The sequence below is a fragment of the Chanos chanos genome, chromosome 12 (assembly GCF_902362185.1).
Source record: "Chanos chanos chromosome 12, fChaCha1.1, whole genome shotgun sequence".
Classification (NCBI taxonomy): Eukaryota; Metazoa; Chordata; class Actinopteri; order Gonorynchiformes; family Chanidae; genus Chanos; species Chanos chanos.
Genome location: NC_044506.1, coordinates 16800581 through 16819232, shown reverse-complemented (window position 1 = coordinate 16819232; position 18652 = coordinate 16800581). Strand labels below are relative to the sequence as shown.

At 45.4% G+C, this 18652-nt stretch overlaps 1 protein-coding gene across 1 annotated transcript in view; it reads left to right on the top strand.

Moving 5' to 3' along the window:
- The window catches only part of macf1a (microtubule actin crosslinking factor 1a), a 146871-nt gene that overhangs the window by 87258 nt on the left and 40961 nt on the right, over positions 1-18652 (top strand). The window contains exons 36-54 of the mRNA XM_030788684.1: positions 7521-7670; positions 7849-8082; positions 8180-8353; positions 8509-8850; positions 9073-9264; positions 9435-9611; positions 9781-9904; positions 10072-10271; positions 10446-10763; positions 10943-11109; positions 12165-12321; positions 12466-12599; positions 12966-13000; positions 13675-13913; positions 14145-14274; positions 14848-15047; positions 15316-15826; positions 15961-16952; positions 17383-17883. Of these exons, the coding sequence (XP_030644544.1) occupies positions 7521-7670; positions 7849-8082; positions 8180-8353; positions 8509-8850; positions 9073-9264; positions 9435-9611; positions 9781-9904; positions 10072-10271; positions 10446-10763; positions 10943-11109; positions 12165-12321; positions 12466-12599; positions 12966-13000; positions 13675-13913; positions 14145-14274; positions 14848-15047; positions 15316-15826; positions 15961-16952; positions 17383-17883 (4977 nt within the window). The remainder of the gene's footprint in view (positions 1-7520; positions 7671-7848; positions 8083-8179; positions 8354-8508; positions 8851-9072; positions 9265-9434; positions 9612-9780; positions 9905-10071; positions 10272-10445; positions 10764-10942; positions 11110-12164; positions 12322-12465; positions 12600-12965; positions 13001-13674; positions 13914-14144; positions 14275-14847; positions 15048-15315; positions 15827-15960; positions 16953-17382; positions 17884-18652) is intronic.

Below are 18652 nucleotides of genomic sequence, written 5' to 3'. Positions count from 1 at the left end.
ATGTCGTGGAAAAGCCTCAGATCCAAATGTGTCTCAGACCAAGTGTACACTACAGCTTCAGATGGATGGGTTGTTGGATCCTAAAACTAGAGAACATGTGCCTCTGGAACAAGCCCTCCAGAAGGGTATGATTGGGAAGGAAGAAGTTCTCAAAAATTTATCCCAACAGGTAGCAGAAGGTGGCATTGTACATCATGCCTCTGGTGTAAGGCTCTCAGTGGCTGATGCTTTGCAGCGGGGTCTTGTTGACACTGATTCTGCTTTACAGCTGAAAGAGCTTGAGCAGTTTTGTCAGGGACAGGTGCCATCCACTTCAAATCCAAATGCTGCCTTTTTCCAAGCATCTGGTGGCTCTATTTATGATCCCACCTCAAAGAGCAGAGTTACTTTGACAGAAGCTGTTTCACGAGATCTTCTGGATAATAGCACAGCAAAGGTAGCTATGACTTCACCTAATGTAGCAAGTGGTCTGTTGGACCCACACAGTGCCCGCATAGTACCATACCCAGAGTTTATAAGCCAGGGAAAGATTGACATTCAGACTGGACAGCGATTCCTTGAAGTCCAGCCTTTCAGAGGTATTCCGGAAAAGCAAACTGGCGTCATGATGACTGTTCCACAGGCAGTCAAGTCTGGCCAAGTTGATCCTGTACCAGCACTGAGATTATTGCAGAGCCAGGCAGATTCTGGAGGAATTATCGACATTTCAAGTGGGGAGCGACTACCCCTTGCTGAGGCTGTAAAAAGAGGCCTTGTCGGAAAAAATATGGCCAGGATTATTGCTACTAAACAAGTCCTGAAAGGTGGACTCCTTGATCCAGCCAGCGGACAGAAGATCCCAAGCCTTATGGATGGTGTTGAGAAAGGACTCATCTCAAGAGAAATGGCTGCAGAGCTCCAGGGTGACTTGGATGATGACGATGCAGAGAGCTCAGAGACACTAGTGTCGTCGACAAATGATGCAAGTAGTCCTCTTGCATCTTTGATTGTATCAAATCAGGGCAGTGAAATCAGGAGGCCCTCTGAGAACACTGACTTCAGCTCACCCTCTCCACATCTTGATGACTTTAAAAAGAATGATTCCAGTCCTATAGTCACAGAAAAACCTAATGAGAGTCCAGCAGCTGACAAAATAAACCAGTCACAGATTTCTGAGAACCTCTCCCCCCTTGATGAAGATGGTCAAATTAAGGCAGGAGTTTTGTCAGTAAGTAAAGAGGAAGAGGAGAAGACAGATTTGACATTGGAAGTGCTGTCACAGTTTACAATGAAAGTTGAAAAAAGACTGCAGCATGCTATTCAGGAGATGGAGCATCAGGAAGATGTAAATTTAACCTTTGAATCACAGACAGCACAGAAACCTGATCATACTTTCCAGATGGCTGTAAGTGACATTACACACTATCCTGTCAACACTCCAGTGTCAGACAGCCAGTTACTGGCAAGGGCTGACACAGCATCTTGCGCCCAACCAGAAGATAATGAAGAGAGGGCTGGTGTGTTTGTCACAGAAGCTAACCTGAATGCTGGTGTAAGAGAGAAACTTTTGGTGTCAGAGGAGAGGCAGTCAACTGTTCAAATAGAACCACACCCAGAATCTAATTTGGAGCAGAATACACAGAGCAAAGATGGTAAGAAGGACACAGGTATCACTGCCTTAGGTGAAGTAGAAAAAATGTCTGGGAGAAGGAAAGGCAAAGGGAAAAACAAGAAGCAAACTAAATTGGAGAGTGAGACAGATGAGAGAAGAGAGACTTCTGATATGAATCTTTCAGTCAAACCAAAGAAAGTTAAGAGTAAGATGGAACCAGAAGTCACAGGTATTGAGCAAAGATCCATGGAGGAAGATTATAAGGCAGAGAAAGATGTTAAATCTGAACTGGCTAGAACACCCTCAACCACTAACAGCACCTCTGTCCCTGAAAATCTAAACCAGAGAGAGGTAGCTGTAGTGGAAACAAGAAATTTGCCAGGTGATAGAGCTCCCAAAACAGTTGGTGAAGGTGGAAATGAAATGCACCCTGATATGTCTGAGGCTCAGACAAGTAATTTGGATAGTTCTCAGAAGGATTCTGCACAAGTGAAGCATATAGAAGAGACTCATAGGTTACTACAGGCCATAGGCAGTGTACCAAAAGTGGAGGAGGAGGGAACAAGTGAAGTTTCTGAGGATCATGTCACAGGACAGACAGATAAGAAGAAAAAGAAAAGGAAGAAAAGCAAAAAACCGAAGCAAATTGAGGAGGACATTGCACATGTTGAAAAGCGAGGGGAGAAGAGTGAGGAAGATTATGTAGGAGAAAGGCAAGCAAAGAGCGATACAGCTTCGACTGAGAGTGATCAGACAGATCATAGCCAGAGGGAGGACACACAGCTGTCTACAAAATCTACCCCGTTAACATTGCAGAAAGAGGCACTGCTGGTCAAGGCCAAAGAGAGCATTCTGCGGAAAGTATTTGAGCGCGGTGTCAGTGAAAAGCAAGCTGCCGAGGAGCTTGAAGCCCTGCGACAAGGGACAGCGAAGAAGGAGCAACAGATTAATATCCCAGAAGATCCCAACATTAGAGCCAAACCTGTTGAGCCTGTTATGAGGGTAACACAGACTAATGGGACACACTCAAAGGAAGAACAGGATAAGGAGGAAGTGTTGTCAAAGGCACCTGAACCCCAGAGTGATAGGTCAGAATTTCTGCCTCATGAAGAGAGTGATCATTCAGTAAAGGTAACTAAAATAACAGAGAAACTCAGTGAAACAAAGCCTGCCATCAGACAAACAGCTGCCTTGGGTCAGATGTCAACATACACTAAAATCACAGATAGCGGAGTTATCACAAGTGAGCAGAAATTAGCTCCTGTGAAAACTGATGCAAGTAATAATTTTGAGCAAGGAAAAGAAAGTGGAGAGAAAAAAACAGTTGTGCGTGAACCTAAGTCAATCAGTGAAGACACCAAGAAGAAGGGCATGACATCTGATGACCTTGTGGAATCAGACATCCATTCTGTTGCTGTGATAGACAAATCTGTACCTGGGATTCCTCCAGTTAAAGATTCTGTGTCTGTTTCACTAAATGACAGAAGTGTCTCTGATGCACAGACTCCTAAGGTAATTGCAGACATAGCAGGCAAAGAGCCAATGCAAGACAGAGTTGTGAGTGATGCTTGCATTGACAATGAAGGCAAAGATGAAACTGAACCTAAGCAGTCCCATTCAGAAGAGATGCCAAGTTCAGATACAACAGAGAGCTGGGAAGAAGAGGATGAGTTTGTAGAGGAATTGATGGAGGGAGTGGTTGAGGAGCATCGTTTGAAAAAGCAGAGAACTTCACTCAAGTCCAGTACGGTAGGCATTAGCACCTTCAAGGTGCATTTCCTCGAATACTATTTTGTTTGTTTTGTCAGCGGTAATAATGTTAAATTCTATTATACATTAGACAGAGTGCATTAAAATATTGTTGTCATTTAGGACCAAAATGATTGTTGCTTACCAGCCTTTTGTTTGTCCCCAGTCTTCACTGGTCCGCCAAGAGTGCCTAGAGCATGACCAGAGAATTGTAGCTCTGCTGTCCATGGTGAGGCACATTGAAGTTCGCCTCAAGCAACAGAAGCAACACTCAATTGGTCAAAGTCTCATTTCACTTGATGGCATCATCAGACAGACAGAGGTGAAAGTCATGTTTTGATGTCAGTTTAAATGAAAGCCCTTTTTGTTGTGTTGCCAATCCGTGTCAAGAGGTGTTATGTTGAATGTACTTGGTTCATATCTTTATACTAGGCTATTGCTCTGGAACTGAATGCTTTGGAAACAGAAGTAAACAAGGAAGTAGAGACAGCCCGACAACTTTTGGAGTCCCATCCTCAGGATGTCCCGCCTCAGTTGCTGTTGGCACTGGAAAAGGATGGGCGCAGCTTGGCCCGAACTTATGACGCCGCAAAAGACCTTGCACAGAATGCTCTGCTGGGACTACGTGCACAGTGTGATGCTCAGAAGGTAACAGATAACTCAGTTTGAAAGAGTTGAAATGGGTATTTTATCATCAAGGCTCAACTGATGTTTTTTGTGAGGGCAGATTCGGATTATTACTCATCAAAGAGCCTGATAACTGATATTTAGGGGAAAAATTTTCAGAATTTCATCAACAGACACTTCAACATGAAGTTTCATTTAAGTGAACATATGTTTAATGAATTGCTTAAAAAAACTTACTAAACTTTAGAAAAATGCAAAAACAAAAAAATTTTTTGAAAATTATATATAAGAAAATATAAAGTGCATGGAACTCCTAGAAGGTGTAAAAATTTGAAAAAAAAGAAAAAAACTGAATGGAGATATTGAAATGTTAGCTATAAATAGCTAAATAAATAGAAAAGAATTCTCACCAGACACTAAACTTTCAACAAACTGAATAAAAAATATGAAAAAATAAGCGTTAGTAAAACAGCACCAAAAAAATAAAGTAGGCTATCTAAATAGCATTTCCCACTAGAAAATAAATTTTATAGAGTTTACTAGTAGGGTTACCAGCTGTCCCATCTAATACGGAATTTTCCCATCATGAGGAGAGTAATTATGCTAAATGTTAAGTCTGTGTGGGATGCTGTTTGTTCCCTGCAATGGCGACCTGTCCAGGGTGTTTCCCCACCTTTTGCCCAGTGAGCACTGGGATAGGCTCCAGCACCCCTGCGAGCCTAATTAGGATAAGTGGCTTAGAAAATGAATGAATGAATGAATGGTTGAATGAATGAATGAATGAATGGTTGAATTAATGAATGAATGATTGAATGAATGAATGAATGAATGAATGAATGATTGAATGAATGAATGAATGAATGAATGAATGAATGGTTGAATGAATGCTGTTTGTTTCCTATTGTTACACAGAAAACGTATGAGTCAGTTTTGTACACCGTTCGCAACATTACAAACTACAGATTAAAATGAAAAATAAATGGAGAAAAGTTGGAGAGCAACACAGACAGAAATCACTTCATCCCTTTCTTAGCTTTCTGCTTAGAGCAGGTCTGTGGTTTGTATGAGTGAGACTTCGCATCACATTGGCCGTTGCTACCTTACACAGACATCAGGTTTGAAAGCGGCGGGGGATTTGCGATTTAAGTATGGCAGCTACAGTTGTCTGTTGTCACAGTTTGTCCTGTTAGACACTAAATTGTTATGCAGTAGTGTGTGACATTTTAAAAATTCTTTATTGTTAATTTGAACGACAAATATTATTTTCAGAGAACAGCTAGTCCTCCTGACTGTGCGTTAAATGCTTAAATCCTTTTGTGAAATGTCACAAGAAATGAGCTGTAAAATGCTGTTTTTCAAGATGATCTCTCCCAGGGGAGTACAATCCCTTACCTTTCTAGAATCTAGGCAACCCTTTTTTTATTTGTTCAAGATGGCAACCCTATTTACGAGAGTGAGGTCATTTAATTAACAGAATGCCCACAAATGTGTGTCTCAGCTGGAAACGGTGGCGAGAGCGGAGAATTGGCATGTGTGTTTAAATTGGGCGTATCAAATTAAAATTACGTTCCCAAGTTACTTCTGTAACTTTAGCATGCTCTTCTTACCTCTCTGCTCCGTGAAAAAAAAAAAAAAGAATCTCCCCCGCATTTCTTCCACAGTCACGTAGAAGAATATTGATTAATATTTTACTCATCATTATGCTTGTTTCAGCAAATCTGATAATTCTGTGTGTGGGACATTGCACCAGACTATAAAATTATACCTTCCAGGGGACAGTGGCTGTGTCAGGGAGGCACAAGCAGCCACATCAAAGGGATTTGTTATAGGCAAGCAAATCAATCAAAATGATGATTCCAGTTATCGGAAAAACAACAAATATCAAATCCAGTTATTAGCTGGAACGAGAATCAGTCATTATATTTATTGCATGATGCCTAGTTGCGAGAGGTATGTGAGTAACTAGATTAGCCTTCCGAACATGTGTGCATTGTGTAATCTACATGCCTCACTGAGAATGAACTCTTGTCCATCAGGAGGCTGTAAGCAGTGAATTGAAATCTCTGGGAGAACGTGTAGAGGACCTTCTCTGTTGGCTAAAGAAGGCTGAGGGACAAATGGATGGAGATGCAAAAGCAGAGACCCAGTTGAAGGAAGAAGAAATTACTCGAGCTCAGCTAACTCAAAAGCTACAGTTGTGCAAGGTATGTCAAACCACCACCCTGTAGAGCTGAAACCCCATTTTATTTTAAGTCTTGTCCACTGGTAGTCTTGTCCACTTTTTCTCTTTGTCTTGCAGGAGTTACAGGAATCCCTTGCATCCCGCTCTAGTGATGTCAGTGCCGTGGCATTTGACATCCAGGTTTTTGTCTCAGAGCGTGCCCAGGACCTGGCACCTGGACAAAGCAGGCATCTCCTGGAACAACTGCAGCAGTTACAGAGGGCCTTCCATCAGACCACTGGCCGAACGCTCGCAAGAGCAGAGGCACTCTCCGCTCAGCAAGCCAGAGAGGAAGAGCGAGAGCAAAAAAAGAAAGAGGAAAGGGAACAAGAGGAGAAAGAGAGAGCAAAGGAGAGGCAGAACGCTAGGGAAAGAGAGGTTTGCAAATACCTGGATGAATGCTTGCGCTTCCATACTGACAGCCACATTAAGATTTGGCTAAGTCTCCCTACTTAAAATGCAAATAGAATACTTATAAAGAAAAGACTGTTTTTGTGGTAACAGCGAAGAACCAGAGTATTGTCTACAAATGATTGCACAAATGCATGCATACACTGTAAACATAAGCACTTTTTGCTGACAATAATTCTTCAGCACCCGCATGTCTAGAGATTGCTTTGCTTTTAACTCACATGTAGACAGTTAAGCATCTTTTTTTTTTTTTTAATCTTTTTTTAAGAATTTTTTGATTAGCTAAAATAGCTGCTATTGCTTTTTTTTTAAAAAAAGAAAAACTTAACCCCTCAAGTACTCTTTACGCTCCTCCCACTGGCAGTCAGTGTTCATGTATGTGTGTGTGTTTTTTTTCGCCTTCTGCATGTGTGTCTATATAACATGTGTGTATTAATCTGTCTGCCTTGCTCTTACAGATTGCCACAGAAGACAAACGCTTGCGCTACAACGGAAAAGGCTAGAAATGTTAAAAAGCTCCTGTTTCGACCTAGAAGCTTACTTTTTTCCTGTTCTTTCCTAAAGTTTTTCCAGAATGGAAAGAAAGGAAAACAGTCTTGTGTGGAGATGTTTTGATGTTAATCTGAATTCTTTTTACTTTTTTCCCGCTTAACCAACCTGTTGATGGAATACTGTTTTGTTTGCTTGCGTGTGTGATACCTCTGGACACATCATGCTCAAATTGTGTACATCATTGTGGGTGAAATTAGAAAGTGGAAGTGCATTCTGGCAATTTGGACTGAGTGATGACAGAGATGAGTGCATATTAAGGAGTCACATGACGATTATGTGCCAGCATTTTTCAAAAGATGAATTCACTTCTATTTTACCTTTTTCTTCCTTGTTCTCCTCTTCCCTCCTCTGTTCCCTCATGTTACTTAGATGGTGCAGCAGCGGAAGGCAGAGTGTTCTCAGAAATTGGAGGGGCTTACAATGTGGCTGGCTGGTGCTGCCAGCATGCTGGCCAATCAGAGAACAGGAACAGAGTCAGGTGATGTGAGCGTGCTGCAACAGAAACAGAGAGAGCTTACGGTGAGATGTTTATCCATACTCTCTTTCGATCTGAACTCTTTTTTTAGTCACATACAGATTGGGTTGTAAGAGCCCTTCCTGCCCTGACTTTGGTCTTCCGTTCTCCTGCACGTTTTCTTCCTCTTTCTCTCCAAGTTTGTAATTGTGTACACCTACATCCCTCTACGTTTACTTGTAGGAGATGCAGAAAGACCTACAGACCAAAGGTGATGGGGTCATGGAGACAATTCGTTCGGTGGAAGAGTTCTTGGCTGAGCGAGGAGACAGTCTAAGTGCCGAGGAGAAGGCCAGCCTCCAGAATGCGGTCTCCCAGATGAAGGAGCAGTACAACTCTCTCACGGACACAGCTCAGTCTTCGCTGGTTCAACTCGACACGGCCATCAGCACCACACTTCAGCAGAACACACAGAGAGTATGGAGCCTGTGCTCTGTCTCATTTTTGCTGCGCCTTATTTGACTTTGTGGGTGTGTCTTTGTTAATCTGTGTTCTCTTTCTTGCACTTTCCAAGGCAAAGGCTGTGGAGGAACTTCAGGAGACTCAGGGAAAAATAGACACACTTCTTACAGAGCTCTCATCGTTGGACCAGTTAGCGAGAAAGTCGTTTGAAAATGAAACGGTCACAGATTCACCCTTCTCCACGACGCCGGAGGGGGCTCTGCGCTCGCACAGTGACACGTTACAGGTTAAACGCGTCTCTGCTGCCGCATTTTATTCTCAGATGGCATATTTTAACGATCACAGATCTCAATTACTGATTGAGCTCTTGGTGTTTTCAGTTTTTACATTAAACTGCGTTAAATGACTGACACAATGTCTTTACTGTCTTGTTTCTCACAGGCGGAGCTGCAGCAGTTACAGTCTCAACAGGCTCACCTCTTGCAAGTGGCCCAATCCGCGCGCTCTCTCCTGGAACAGCCGGATTCTACTGTACCCCCGGAGGAGAAGCAGCGCCTACGTGCTAAGTTGGACCAGCTGCAGTCCCAGCACCAGGAACGTCTTCAGAGCTGCCAGGATAGACTCAGACGGGCAGATGCTCTCCATGACGAGCTAGCAAAGTTCTTACAAGAACACAGTGGTCTGGGAACCTGGCTGGAACAATGTGAGCAGGAGCTCTGTTCCCTAGGGGAAGGAGAAACTGATGCACAAGGGTTAAAGGACAGGCTGGAAGAACACAAAAAGGTTTGCAAAAATATAAAACATAAACATGGATGATGTTTGACTTGTTTTTTGTCACTGTCATTTTTTGGAGTATTTCTTGAAGAAGAAGTATAAGTCAACCATTTCATTAACTAAATGTATGTGTCGTAAACTCTTTACAGGAGTTGTATCTAACTGCCTTGTGCTGGAACTGGCTGAATCCCTTTACTGGTTTCAAACTGGTTGCTGTCTTTGTTATTTCAGCTGGCAGAGGATGTAATCTGCCATAAGGCAGACTTGCGCTTCGTGTCTATCTCAGGTCAGAAGGTTCTAGACTCGGTCCAGGGGGCCTTAGAAAGAGTGGGCGGTACTGACCTGGTGCTGGAGGAAACGAAACGCCTGGTCAGTGACAGGCTGCAGGATGCCACACAGCGTTACAGTTCACTACACAGCAAGGTGAGTCCGCACCATGGTTTCACTCTTAAATCTCCATTTTATGGTCTTAGTTTAACGAGAGTGGTCCCAAGGAGTTCAGCAGCAACTCCTCGTTCAGTTGTTTAGACAGTTTAATTGCTTTATCTTTGCTAAATGATCTAACCTGTTTTTGCTTTGGGGATTTATTGTAGTCTTCAGATCTTGGGACTCGTCTCTCTGGTCTCCTGGACCGTTACCAGCAGTACCGAGACGATGCTAGCTCACTGGATTCATGGCTCACTGCTCAGGAACAGAATCAAAGCCTGCTCAAAGCCAGTGGGGAACAGGCAGACCCACAGACCCTACAGAACACATTGCGTGCTGTTCAGGTGAGACAGTTGGCAGGTGTCTGTATGAAGTGACTATCTATAAGATAGCTTTTTTTAGTCTGGTAAATCGATATCATTTACTGAAGTCCATGCTGTAGATTCTAATGAAGAGTTTTCTTACATTTCTCAGTCAGTTAATTTCTTTATTCTGTGCCCTCTGACCTTCCAGCTGCTGCAGGATGAACTTGCAGAGCGCTCGGTACAGTTAGAGAAAGTCAGGAGAGCAGCAAAGGAACTGGCCAACATGCAGGAGTCCCCCACACTCAAAAGAGAAAGTATCACCAACAGTGCAGGTATGTTCTGACTGTCTCCTCAACACCCAGTCCAAAAAAAATAAAAGAGAAAAAAATTATGCAATCCCAGTTTGTATTACTGAATGTTCACTACACGTAACTAGGATGCATCATAAGGTTGTATGCTTCTTTTTTTTTTTTTAATTACCCCCTCCGTGTGAACTCAGATCCCCTTGAGAGTCGGTTTGGAGCACTCTCTGAATTGGTTTCGGTCAGAGCCGAGCAGCTTCAGACAGCGGTAGCCCAGTCTGTCAGCGTGCAGGAGGGGCTCAAAACATTGCTAGCCTGGCTGGATGGGCTAGCGTTAGCCCCTAGCTCTGTTCAGCCCTCTGCTAAAGCAGTACAAGAGGCTCTTACCCAGAATCAGGTATCATGCTTTATAAATATATACAGTAAGTTTGCTGTGCTGTTGACCTCATTATAGTTTACAATGTATAGAGCGACATTTCGTTTGCATGAATTCTTGAGAATTTGTGTATCATACTCGTTCTTAGTCATCTTTGTGTAAATATGTTGTTTTGTATGCCTTTGCCGCTTACAGAAACTGCGTCAGGAACTGTTATCAAGACAAGGTAGCGTTGATGCCACAAAAGATTCTGTGGCCAAGCTTTTGAAGTCTGCTGATGCAACTACAGCCACTGGACTGCAGGGGGCTCTGCAGGACCTGATCCAACGTTATGCTGCAGCCCAGGCCAAACAGGCTGAGAGAGAGACCGAGTTAAGGGGACTACTGCCCAAGCTAGAGAGCTTTGAGCGCCTGACTGCTGACCTGCAAAGCTTCACGCAAAGTCGAGAGAGAGCTCTCAGTCTGGGCGGTCAGCCAGACCGCAGTGTGGAAGACTACAAACAGGCCATAGAGGTAAGAAATGTTTCAAATAGAGTGGTGTACAAGACAAGATATCCTTAGATCATAAATGTCCAGGTCAGCATAATAGATAAGATGGAAATTGGATCAGTGCTCTTGGCACGTTGTGAAGAGGCTAATAAAGCCACATAAACCGAACACGTCCATGAGCGGACCCTCTTGTTGCATTATAGGAAGTGAAATCAGAGTTGACACAAGAGGCAAGCCAGCTGAAATCCTTTGTTGAGCTTGGGACGGAACTGAGCCAGTCTGGGACCCTTGCGAATACACAAAGCCTCCTGGACACAACCAAAGAGGTGTCAGAGAAGTTCACCTGCCTAGAATCTGATGTCAACAAGAGGTGAGTGCTGCAGAACCTAGTTGCTACGGTTACCAAACACTCAGTTTGCACAGATTTTTTTCCCTGCACCTATATTAAACGCCATTAGGGGAATTGTCCCACTTTTAAGAGCCGACATGCTCTAATCAATTATATCCCATCACACAGTTTCTCTCGTGAAATACGATAATCCGACAGCCCTGCTTTTCCACATGTCACATCCATGTCGTAACAATTAACATCTGTGGAAGAGTGAAATGATCATGAAGTATATGACCCATAAAAGCCAGCAGAAGCAGAATAAACTATTGTGCTGGCTTTTGGCTGTGTGTCAGTGACATCATGCACTACTAATTAGACAGAGCCCTACTCTCCACCACAGAATCTCATCTCCGTGCCCAACCCCCTTTTACTCTTCACTGTGGCTCCATACTTGTTGAATCCCACAGTTCTCAGACCTCTTATAAATACCACTGGTCATTTGTTCCAGTTGCTTTTCCATAGTTAAAGCTCAGCGAGAGCTTATGTGTATGAAAAAGGATTAGGTTTCGGTAGGATATATGTAAACAGTAGCGACCCGGGCCGTGACCTTCATCTCTCTCTGTGGCTAACAATAGTCTAGTTATGCTGACCATGTAAGAGCCATGGGAGTGGAGTGAGTTTGGTTTAGTGTCTCCCACTGATGGATTTCTAAAGTATTACCATCATTTCAAATACTACCCTGTGTAACAGCAGGGTGAAACATTAATGTGGCATATCCAAGGTTTTAAAAAGGGCAGTCATTGAGACATCTAAGCCATGGTCTTAGTGTAATTTAATTTATTTAAGTTTCACCCATAGGGCCAGCACTGACTGTCAAAGAGTTTTGCTTAGACTGCACTGTCATTGGCGAATGCAAAAGCTCGTAGTATATGTAACGTCTTCAAATCATGCAAAATTTGTGTGATGGTCAGTTTATTCACTCAGTACCACCTGTAAGTTGTCATCATTCCAACATGTATGAACAGTTTTATTATCTGTTAATAACTTTAGTCAGCCTGATTTTCTTATTTCTTCTCTATGTTGTCTCTACACAGGTTCAGTGCCATCCAGAGCTGTGAACAGCAGCTGGTCCAGTTCCGCTCACTCTCTGGCTCTCTGCTCAGGTGGCTACAGACGGCACAAGAGCAGCTGCCTGCCAAAGAGCCCAATCTCAACACGGAGGGTCTGCAAAGGAGAGTCCAGCAACTTAAGGTGTGTGTGTGTACGCGTGTACTAAAGGCTTTTGTGGTCTTCACATTGTTTTCACTGACATTTGGATGCTGCAGAATACCATCTTCATTCCAAACCTCGGTGTTGCAAGCAGCTGACATTTCAGTCTTTCTATCCTCATTTTAGGAGTTGCTAAGTGACTGGGAAGCCCAGGGCAATCGTGTACAGGAACTGAACAAGAGCAGCTCGGAGCTTGAAAGCGTAATCATCAGTATCACAGCCCCTCAGAACAAGACTGGTGAGAGTTTGGAGAATTTGCAGTGACACATTGCCACCTGCTCGGTGTTTATCCTGGGCTAACCCTTAAGATTTGCAGAAATTCCCCCTTGAAAACAAGTCTAGGATCAGCAATATTTGTTCTTGTATGGTTAGGATTATGTGAGGATTACTGTATGTGTGGGTATTGTGTCTACTCAAGTTCACCTGGCTTAAGTTTTGTTTGAGCAAGCTTGTGTTTTTGTGTGTGTGTATGTTTATGTACTCTGGTCCTGTTTATTTGTCTGTGGCATGAATAATGTGCTTATGTGTGAGTATGTGTGTCTGCATGCCTGTGAGCTGTAGTGCCAATGTCTGAGTAGATGGTTTGTCTCTCCCCCAGGTGTTTCCCAGCTCAATGGTGCCGGGAGCCCCAGCAGTGTCAATGGTATTCACACCTGCAAAGGTGAGATGACTCAGTGCTTTTGAGTGAATTCCCATTACTAGATGCATGGTGTACGAAGTTACATGCTCCTTTAAAAATCACTCTCCACTGTGCCCCTGGAAGTGCCGAGTTGGCAGCTGCCACTTATTGCTATTCACCTGTCTCCCACTCGTCCCATCTCTATACCCTCTCTCTCGCTCTCTCTTTCGCTCTCTCTTTCGCTCTCTCTTTCTCTCTCTCTCTGTCTCTCTCTCTCTCTCTCTCTCTCTCTGTCTCTTTTGCTCACTCTGTCTCTCATACACATTCACTCACCACCAAAAGCCCCCCGTCAATCAGTAACTGGTTATTTACTGACTGAAAGCAGGACACGCCCTTAATGCACAAAGCTTTGCTGCTTTCCCTGCTAATGTCTGTGTGTTTTCATTGTTTTGGGATATGCTGTATATCTGCTGTTGTCCTTGTTTACTGAGTTTCTGTACGACTGCATCTCTATGTTTAAGCCCTGTTTGTGTGTGTCAGTGATTCTTTGCTTTAAGTCCATGTGCATTCTGGATAAAAGATGAGGGAGGAAGGCAGTTTTCCATCTTTCAGTTTTCAGACCAGCAGAAATTCTGCGGTGTCCCTTAACGATGTTCCATCACTTTATTCTCATCTCTCTCTCTCTCTCTCTCTCTCTCTCTCTCTGGTCCCCTAAGACCTTACAGAGATTCAGGTGGCTGTGGCGGACGTGAATAGCCGGTATGAACAGCTCGGAGGAGATCTTAAAGAGAGGCAGGGAAAGCAAGAAGCTTCGCTGGAGCTACGTCAGCGCGCCAGACAGGGTACCGAGGCCCTTGCTCAATGGCTGGGCAGCCGTGAGCAGAGCCTGGCACAAGGACAGACAGCCTCGCCTTCCCGACCAGAGGTGGTGCGTGCTCAGGCACAGGAGAACAAGGTAAGGTGGAGGTGGTCTCCAAAGCTGAAATGTATCCAATTACAGCAAAGTGACGACATTTCAAGGAAGTTGAGTTATACAACATGGTTTAGTAGGGGGAAAATCTGGGAATCAGCAGAGGATAATGCCTGTAATTTGCCTGGCTGGCTCCTAGCCTCTCTAGCTCTTCTGCTGTTATTCCAAGCAATTATGTCATCATTAATCTGACTGCCTAATATGTATGTGTTCAAGGCTTTACTTTCGGAGCTGGCAGAACATTCTGGAAAGGTGGAAGAGCTGAAGAGCGCCCTGAAGCAGCTGATCGCAGAAAACCCGGATTCCCCTGAGGCAGAGATGTGGAAACAGCAGCTCAAAGACATTGGTCAGTGATTGGAACGACTATGGAGTCAGTTTTTTGGTGGTAGATGGAGCATGATTCTCTTTTCTCCAAATTAGTGAGATTGTTTGACAGAACAGTTACATAGTTTGATAACAAAACTCCCAAAAGAACCTCTCGTCAAAAATGTCACATTTTTCTGCCCCGACTCTGGATTATTTTCAAAGGTCAGATCCAGCCCCATGTGCATCTAAGGTGCACTTTGCCTCTCTGTATTATGAGTCATAGAGGAGGCGTAAATGCAAGAACATGTTTTTTTTTGAGAGAGTCCCTCTTATTTTGTAGTACCACTCAAGAAGCAGACAAAATTAGAAGAGCTCTTAAATTGCACTTCTTTCATCCCACTGCTCTGTGGTACATGCTGGGTTTGCTATTAAAGTGATTATTCACGGTCACACTGTGTCATTCAACAAACCCCAGAAATTTAATGTTACCATGGTTACCTTGCCACTAAGTTTGATAGTGTTGTCATGGATTCAGAGGGCATCGTTACTTGTTTTTAGAGTTTTTTTTTATTTCTTCTCTTCCCACTATCATCCCCATCAATCTTTCTCTTAGACTCACGGTGGGAGAAAGCCAATCAATCTGCAGCACAGAGGCAAAAGGAACTGGAAGTGTGTGCAGATAGGCTGGGCAGCTTTGCTTCAGCGGCCAATCAGTTAGGGCCCTGGCTGCGGGAGAAAGAGCTGATGATGAGTGTGCTGGGCCCCCTGAGCATCGACCCCAACATGCTCAACACACAGAAACAACAAGTGCAGGTACAGCACAGCATGCATACACACACCAGAGATTTTACTTCTTTCGATTTCTCAGTACCACTCGATACAGACACTTTATTATCCTTTGCCTTTTGTCTCTCTTTGCTTTAAAGAGAGCGTAAAGCGCAGACGGGTTAGGCATGTTTCATTGTATAATTGCATAAACTGAGGACACGGCAGGGCATTGTTAGGAAAGTGAGGCATTACCATTTGCAGCCTTTTACGCTGAAATTAATTTTGTTCTGCTCATTTTCTCGTTAACCTCTAGTTCATGCTGCGGGAGTTTGAGACGCGTCGATCGCAGTTTGATCAGCTCACGCAAGCTGCTGAGGGCATCCTATCTCCCAGTCAGGAGAAAGGCTCTGGAGAGATGCAGCCAGACCTCGAAGAAGTGCGGCAGGAGCTGGCAGCTATCTCTCGGCAGTGGGATGATCTGACTTCACGGCTGACGGGTCGTTCAGAGCAGATTGACAGGGCACAGGGCACGAGTGAACGTTACCAGGCCCTGCTGCGGGAGCTGGCACGCAGCGTGTCTGACCTTGGCGAGCGACTGGACGCGCAGGCTTCGCTTAGCGCCCAACCTGAAGCGTTGCGGCGTCGTCTTCAGGAAACGGGCGAGATCCGTGCTGAGCTGGAACAGAGACGTGGTGAGCTTGCTCAGGCCCAGGGTCTTTGTGCTGAGCTCAGTGCTATCGTAGCCGAGCCCTACCTCAAAGAGGAGCTCCTCAAGAGACTGGAGAGTGTCAGTGGGCCACTGAAGAGTCTTGAAGAGAGAGCAGGTGAGTGCTAGTTATATCCCGTTTGGTAGATGATGGATTCAGCTGAAGGATCCTTAGAGTCAAAACTGAATGACTGTGCTCTAAAATATGTGTATGCAGTGGATTAACCTCCCTCTCGCTTTCCTCTCCCTTAGCGGACGGTTTGTCCCAGCTGCAAGCTGCTCTCTCAAGTACACAGCAATTTCAGCAGATGTTTGAGGAGCTACGCAACTGGTTGGACGGGCAGGCTGGACACCAGGCTAGTGGACCTGCCTCTCTTCCCTGTCAACCTGAGGCCTTGCGGGCCCTGCTAGCACAACAAGAGGAGGTCCAACGTGGAGTTGCACAGCAGCGCGGGTCCTACGAACTCATTCAGGCAGAGGGGGCCTCCCTCATGGCTTCTCTACCTGCCGGCGAGGAGCGTTCAGCTTTGCAGAGCCGCTTGGGCACCTTGAAACAGGACTGGGAGAGTCTGAATCACCGTGTTGCTGAGTGCCAGGCTTTGCTCAAGGAGACACTCACCCGTGCCGAGCAGTACCGGCAACATCGAGATGAACTGACTCCTTGGGTCAAAGCCTGTGAGGAGAAGGAGGGAGAGATCCAGCCTTCCCTGGACACTGCCGCTTTAGAGGAAGCCTTACAGAATGCCCGGCAGCTTGGCTTGGACCTGGAACGCCGTCGACCTTTGGTGGAGGCCTTGAATTCTGCTGCAGATCAGCTACTGGAGCAGTGTCGTGTTGGTGAGGAGGAAGTACGTGATGAGAAGGCTTTGCTGAACCGCAGGGTAGATGGACTCACGGAGAGATTGCAGGGCCGCACAGCCCAGCTGGAGGAGCTGGTTAGCCGTTTGAAGGAATTTGAGGAGGGCAGGCAGGCTGTGGAGAGGAGACTAGAAGCTGCCAGGCACCAGATCGAGGTCCAGGAGGCACTGGGTCCACAGGCCTGTAGTAACAAGAGCCTGGAGCGACTACGCAGCCAGCAAGAGACCCTGCACTCCCTACAACCACAGGTGGTCTACCTCCGAGATCTAGCCCGTGGGTTAGTGCAAGATGCTCCACAGACACTAGGGGGCAGCGAAGAAGGAGCCCAAAAGCTAGAGCAGCAGGCCCAGGAAACCGAACGAGAGTTTTCAGATGTTAGTGAGAAGGTGAGAGAGTGAACACAAACAGTAGTGTCTGGAGTTTATCAAACCTTAAGGCATCTACAGGCTGCTCGCTGTTAAACAGTCCTGTTGTGACAAATGTTTTTGCGTGGATGCGAGGGTCTGTGTGTATGTGCGTGCAGGTGACCGTGTGTGGGTTTGTTGATAGAGAACAGAATGACTCTTGGCTGTCAGTCCAAATTTGGAGTCAGTGGTAATCATATTGTGGATTCACTGCAGTGCACTGCAGGAGTAATCAAGATTAATGGCAAACACTGTAATGAATTTTACACCAAAAAATAAACATCTTATAAGCAGCATTTCAACATACTGATATATTACCTACAGTTTCAACTGCACAGTCAAGCAACCGTATCCTTTGTGGATGCCCTCCGTTCCTTCTCTCTAACTGTCTTCCTCCATCTCTCTCTTACAGATTGAGCAGTGCTGTTCTTCCCTGGAGGCACGCCTGCAGGGCGTGGGAGAGGTCCAGTCTCGTGTCCGCGATGTCTTCTCCCGTCTGGCTGATCTGGATGATGAACTGGACAGTCTGAGCCCTGTGGGACGGGATGCCGATTCCCTGGCCTCGCAGGCCGAGGCCGTCCGGGGTTTCCTTGGCCGCCTGGCAGCCCTAAGATCTGAACTGGAGGTCCACGGGGGCGAGTGCGCCAACATGCTAAGGCGAGAGGGCAGTTCTCCAGACCTGCTGGCCCTCCGCAGAGAGACGGAAGCGTTGAGTCGGCAGGCGGGCAAACTGGCAGAGAGGGGTCAGGCCAGGCTGGCACTCATTCAGGCGGCAGAAGAACGTGTACAGGAGTTCTACACCCGGCTGGCAGAGCTGCAGATGATGCTGGGCCAGGCTGAAGGCAGTCTGAATGCACAAGGCGCCGTGGCAACAGAGGTGGAGCTCATCAAACAGCAGCTGCAAGAGTTCAAGGTAGGCTTGGATGGGTTTTTTTTTAAATCTTACCCTAAATGGGTTGTGTGTGTGTGCGCGCGTGTGTGTGTGTGTGTGTATTTGAGTAAGATACTTTCCAATAATGGTGGTTCTCCAAACAGTTTTATGCAGTGGTATTTAACTCTAAACCTTACTTTTAGTCTCATGTTTCATAGCAATTTAGCTTGAGGACAACTTTTAAATGTCTCATTTCACAAGAAACTTGTCTGACCTTTTCTCCCAGTTGGTGTGAGCTCTTTAGGCAAAAGCTAACTGAAGCACTTGTTGTTGAAACTCAATTACAGTCACTTGCTGAGCTGCTGCTGTTTGTATGCTAGTCTATGTGGTGAGAAGAGAAGAAAGTGTGTTGTTGTTCAGAGCCAGCAAGTAAAAATCACAGCTCTGCGCTTCACTAAATCACCTCCAGGCCTCTGCCTCTGTCTGGGCTCTGTTCCCAGCATGCCTTCTCTTGTTCTTCCCAGCATGCTCCTCCTGCATGAGAAGGCAGATTTTGGGAGGGGGGAACATTGTGTGACACATTTTCTTCAGTTCCCCTTCAGTTTAGACAGCTTCAGTGTGTACTGTTCACCCCCACTTGCGTTGATTGCTGGTGACCTCTCCTTGTCTCGATGGCTGGCGCTCATATTTATAGAGTGTCTGCAGGATGATGTATCTGTCTCTCTCTCTCTCTCGCTCTCCCTCTTTCACTTGCTCGCTCTCTCTTTCCTTCTCTCTCTCTCTCTTTCCCTCTCTCCCTCTCTCTCTCTCT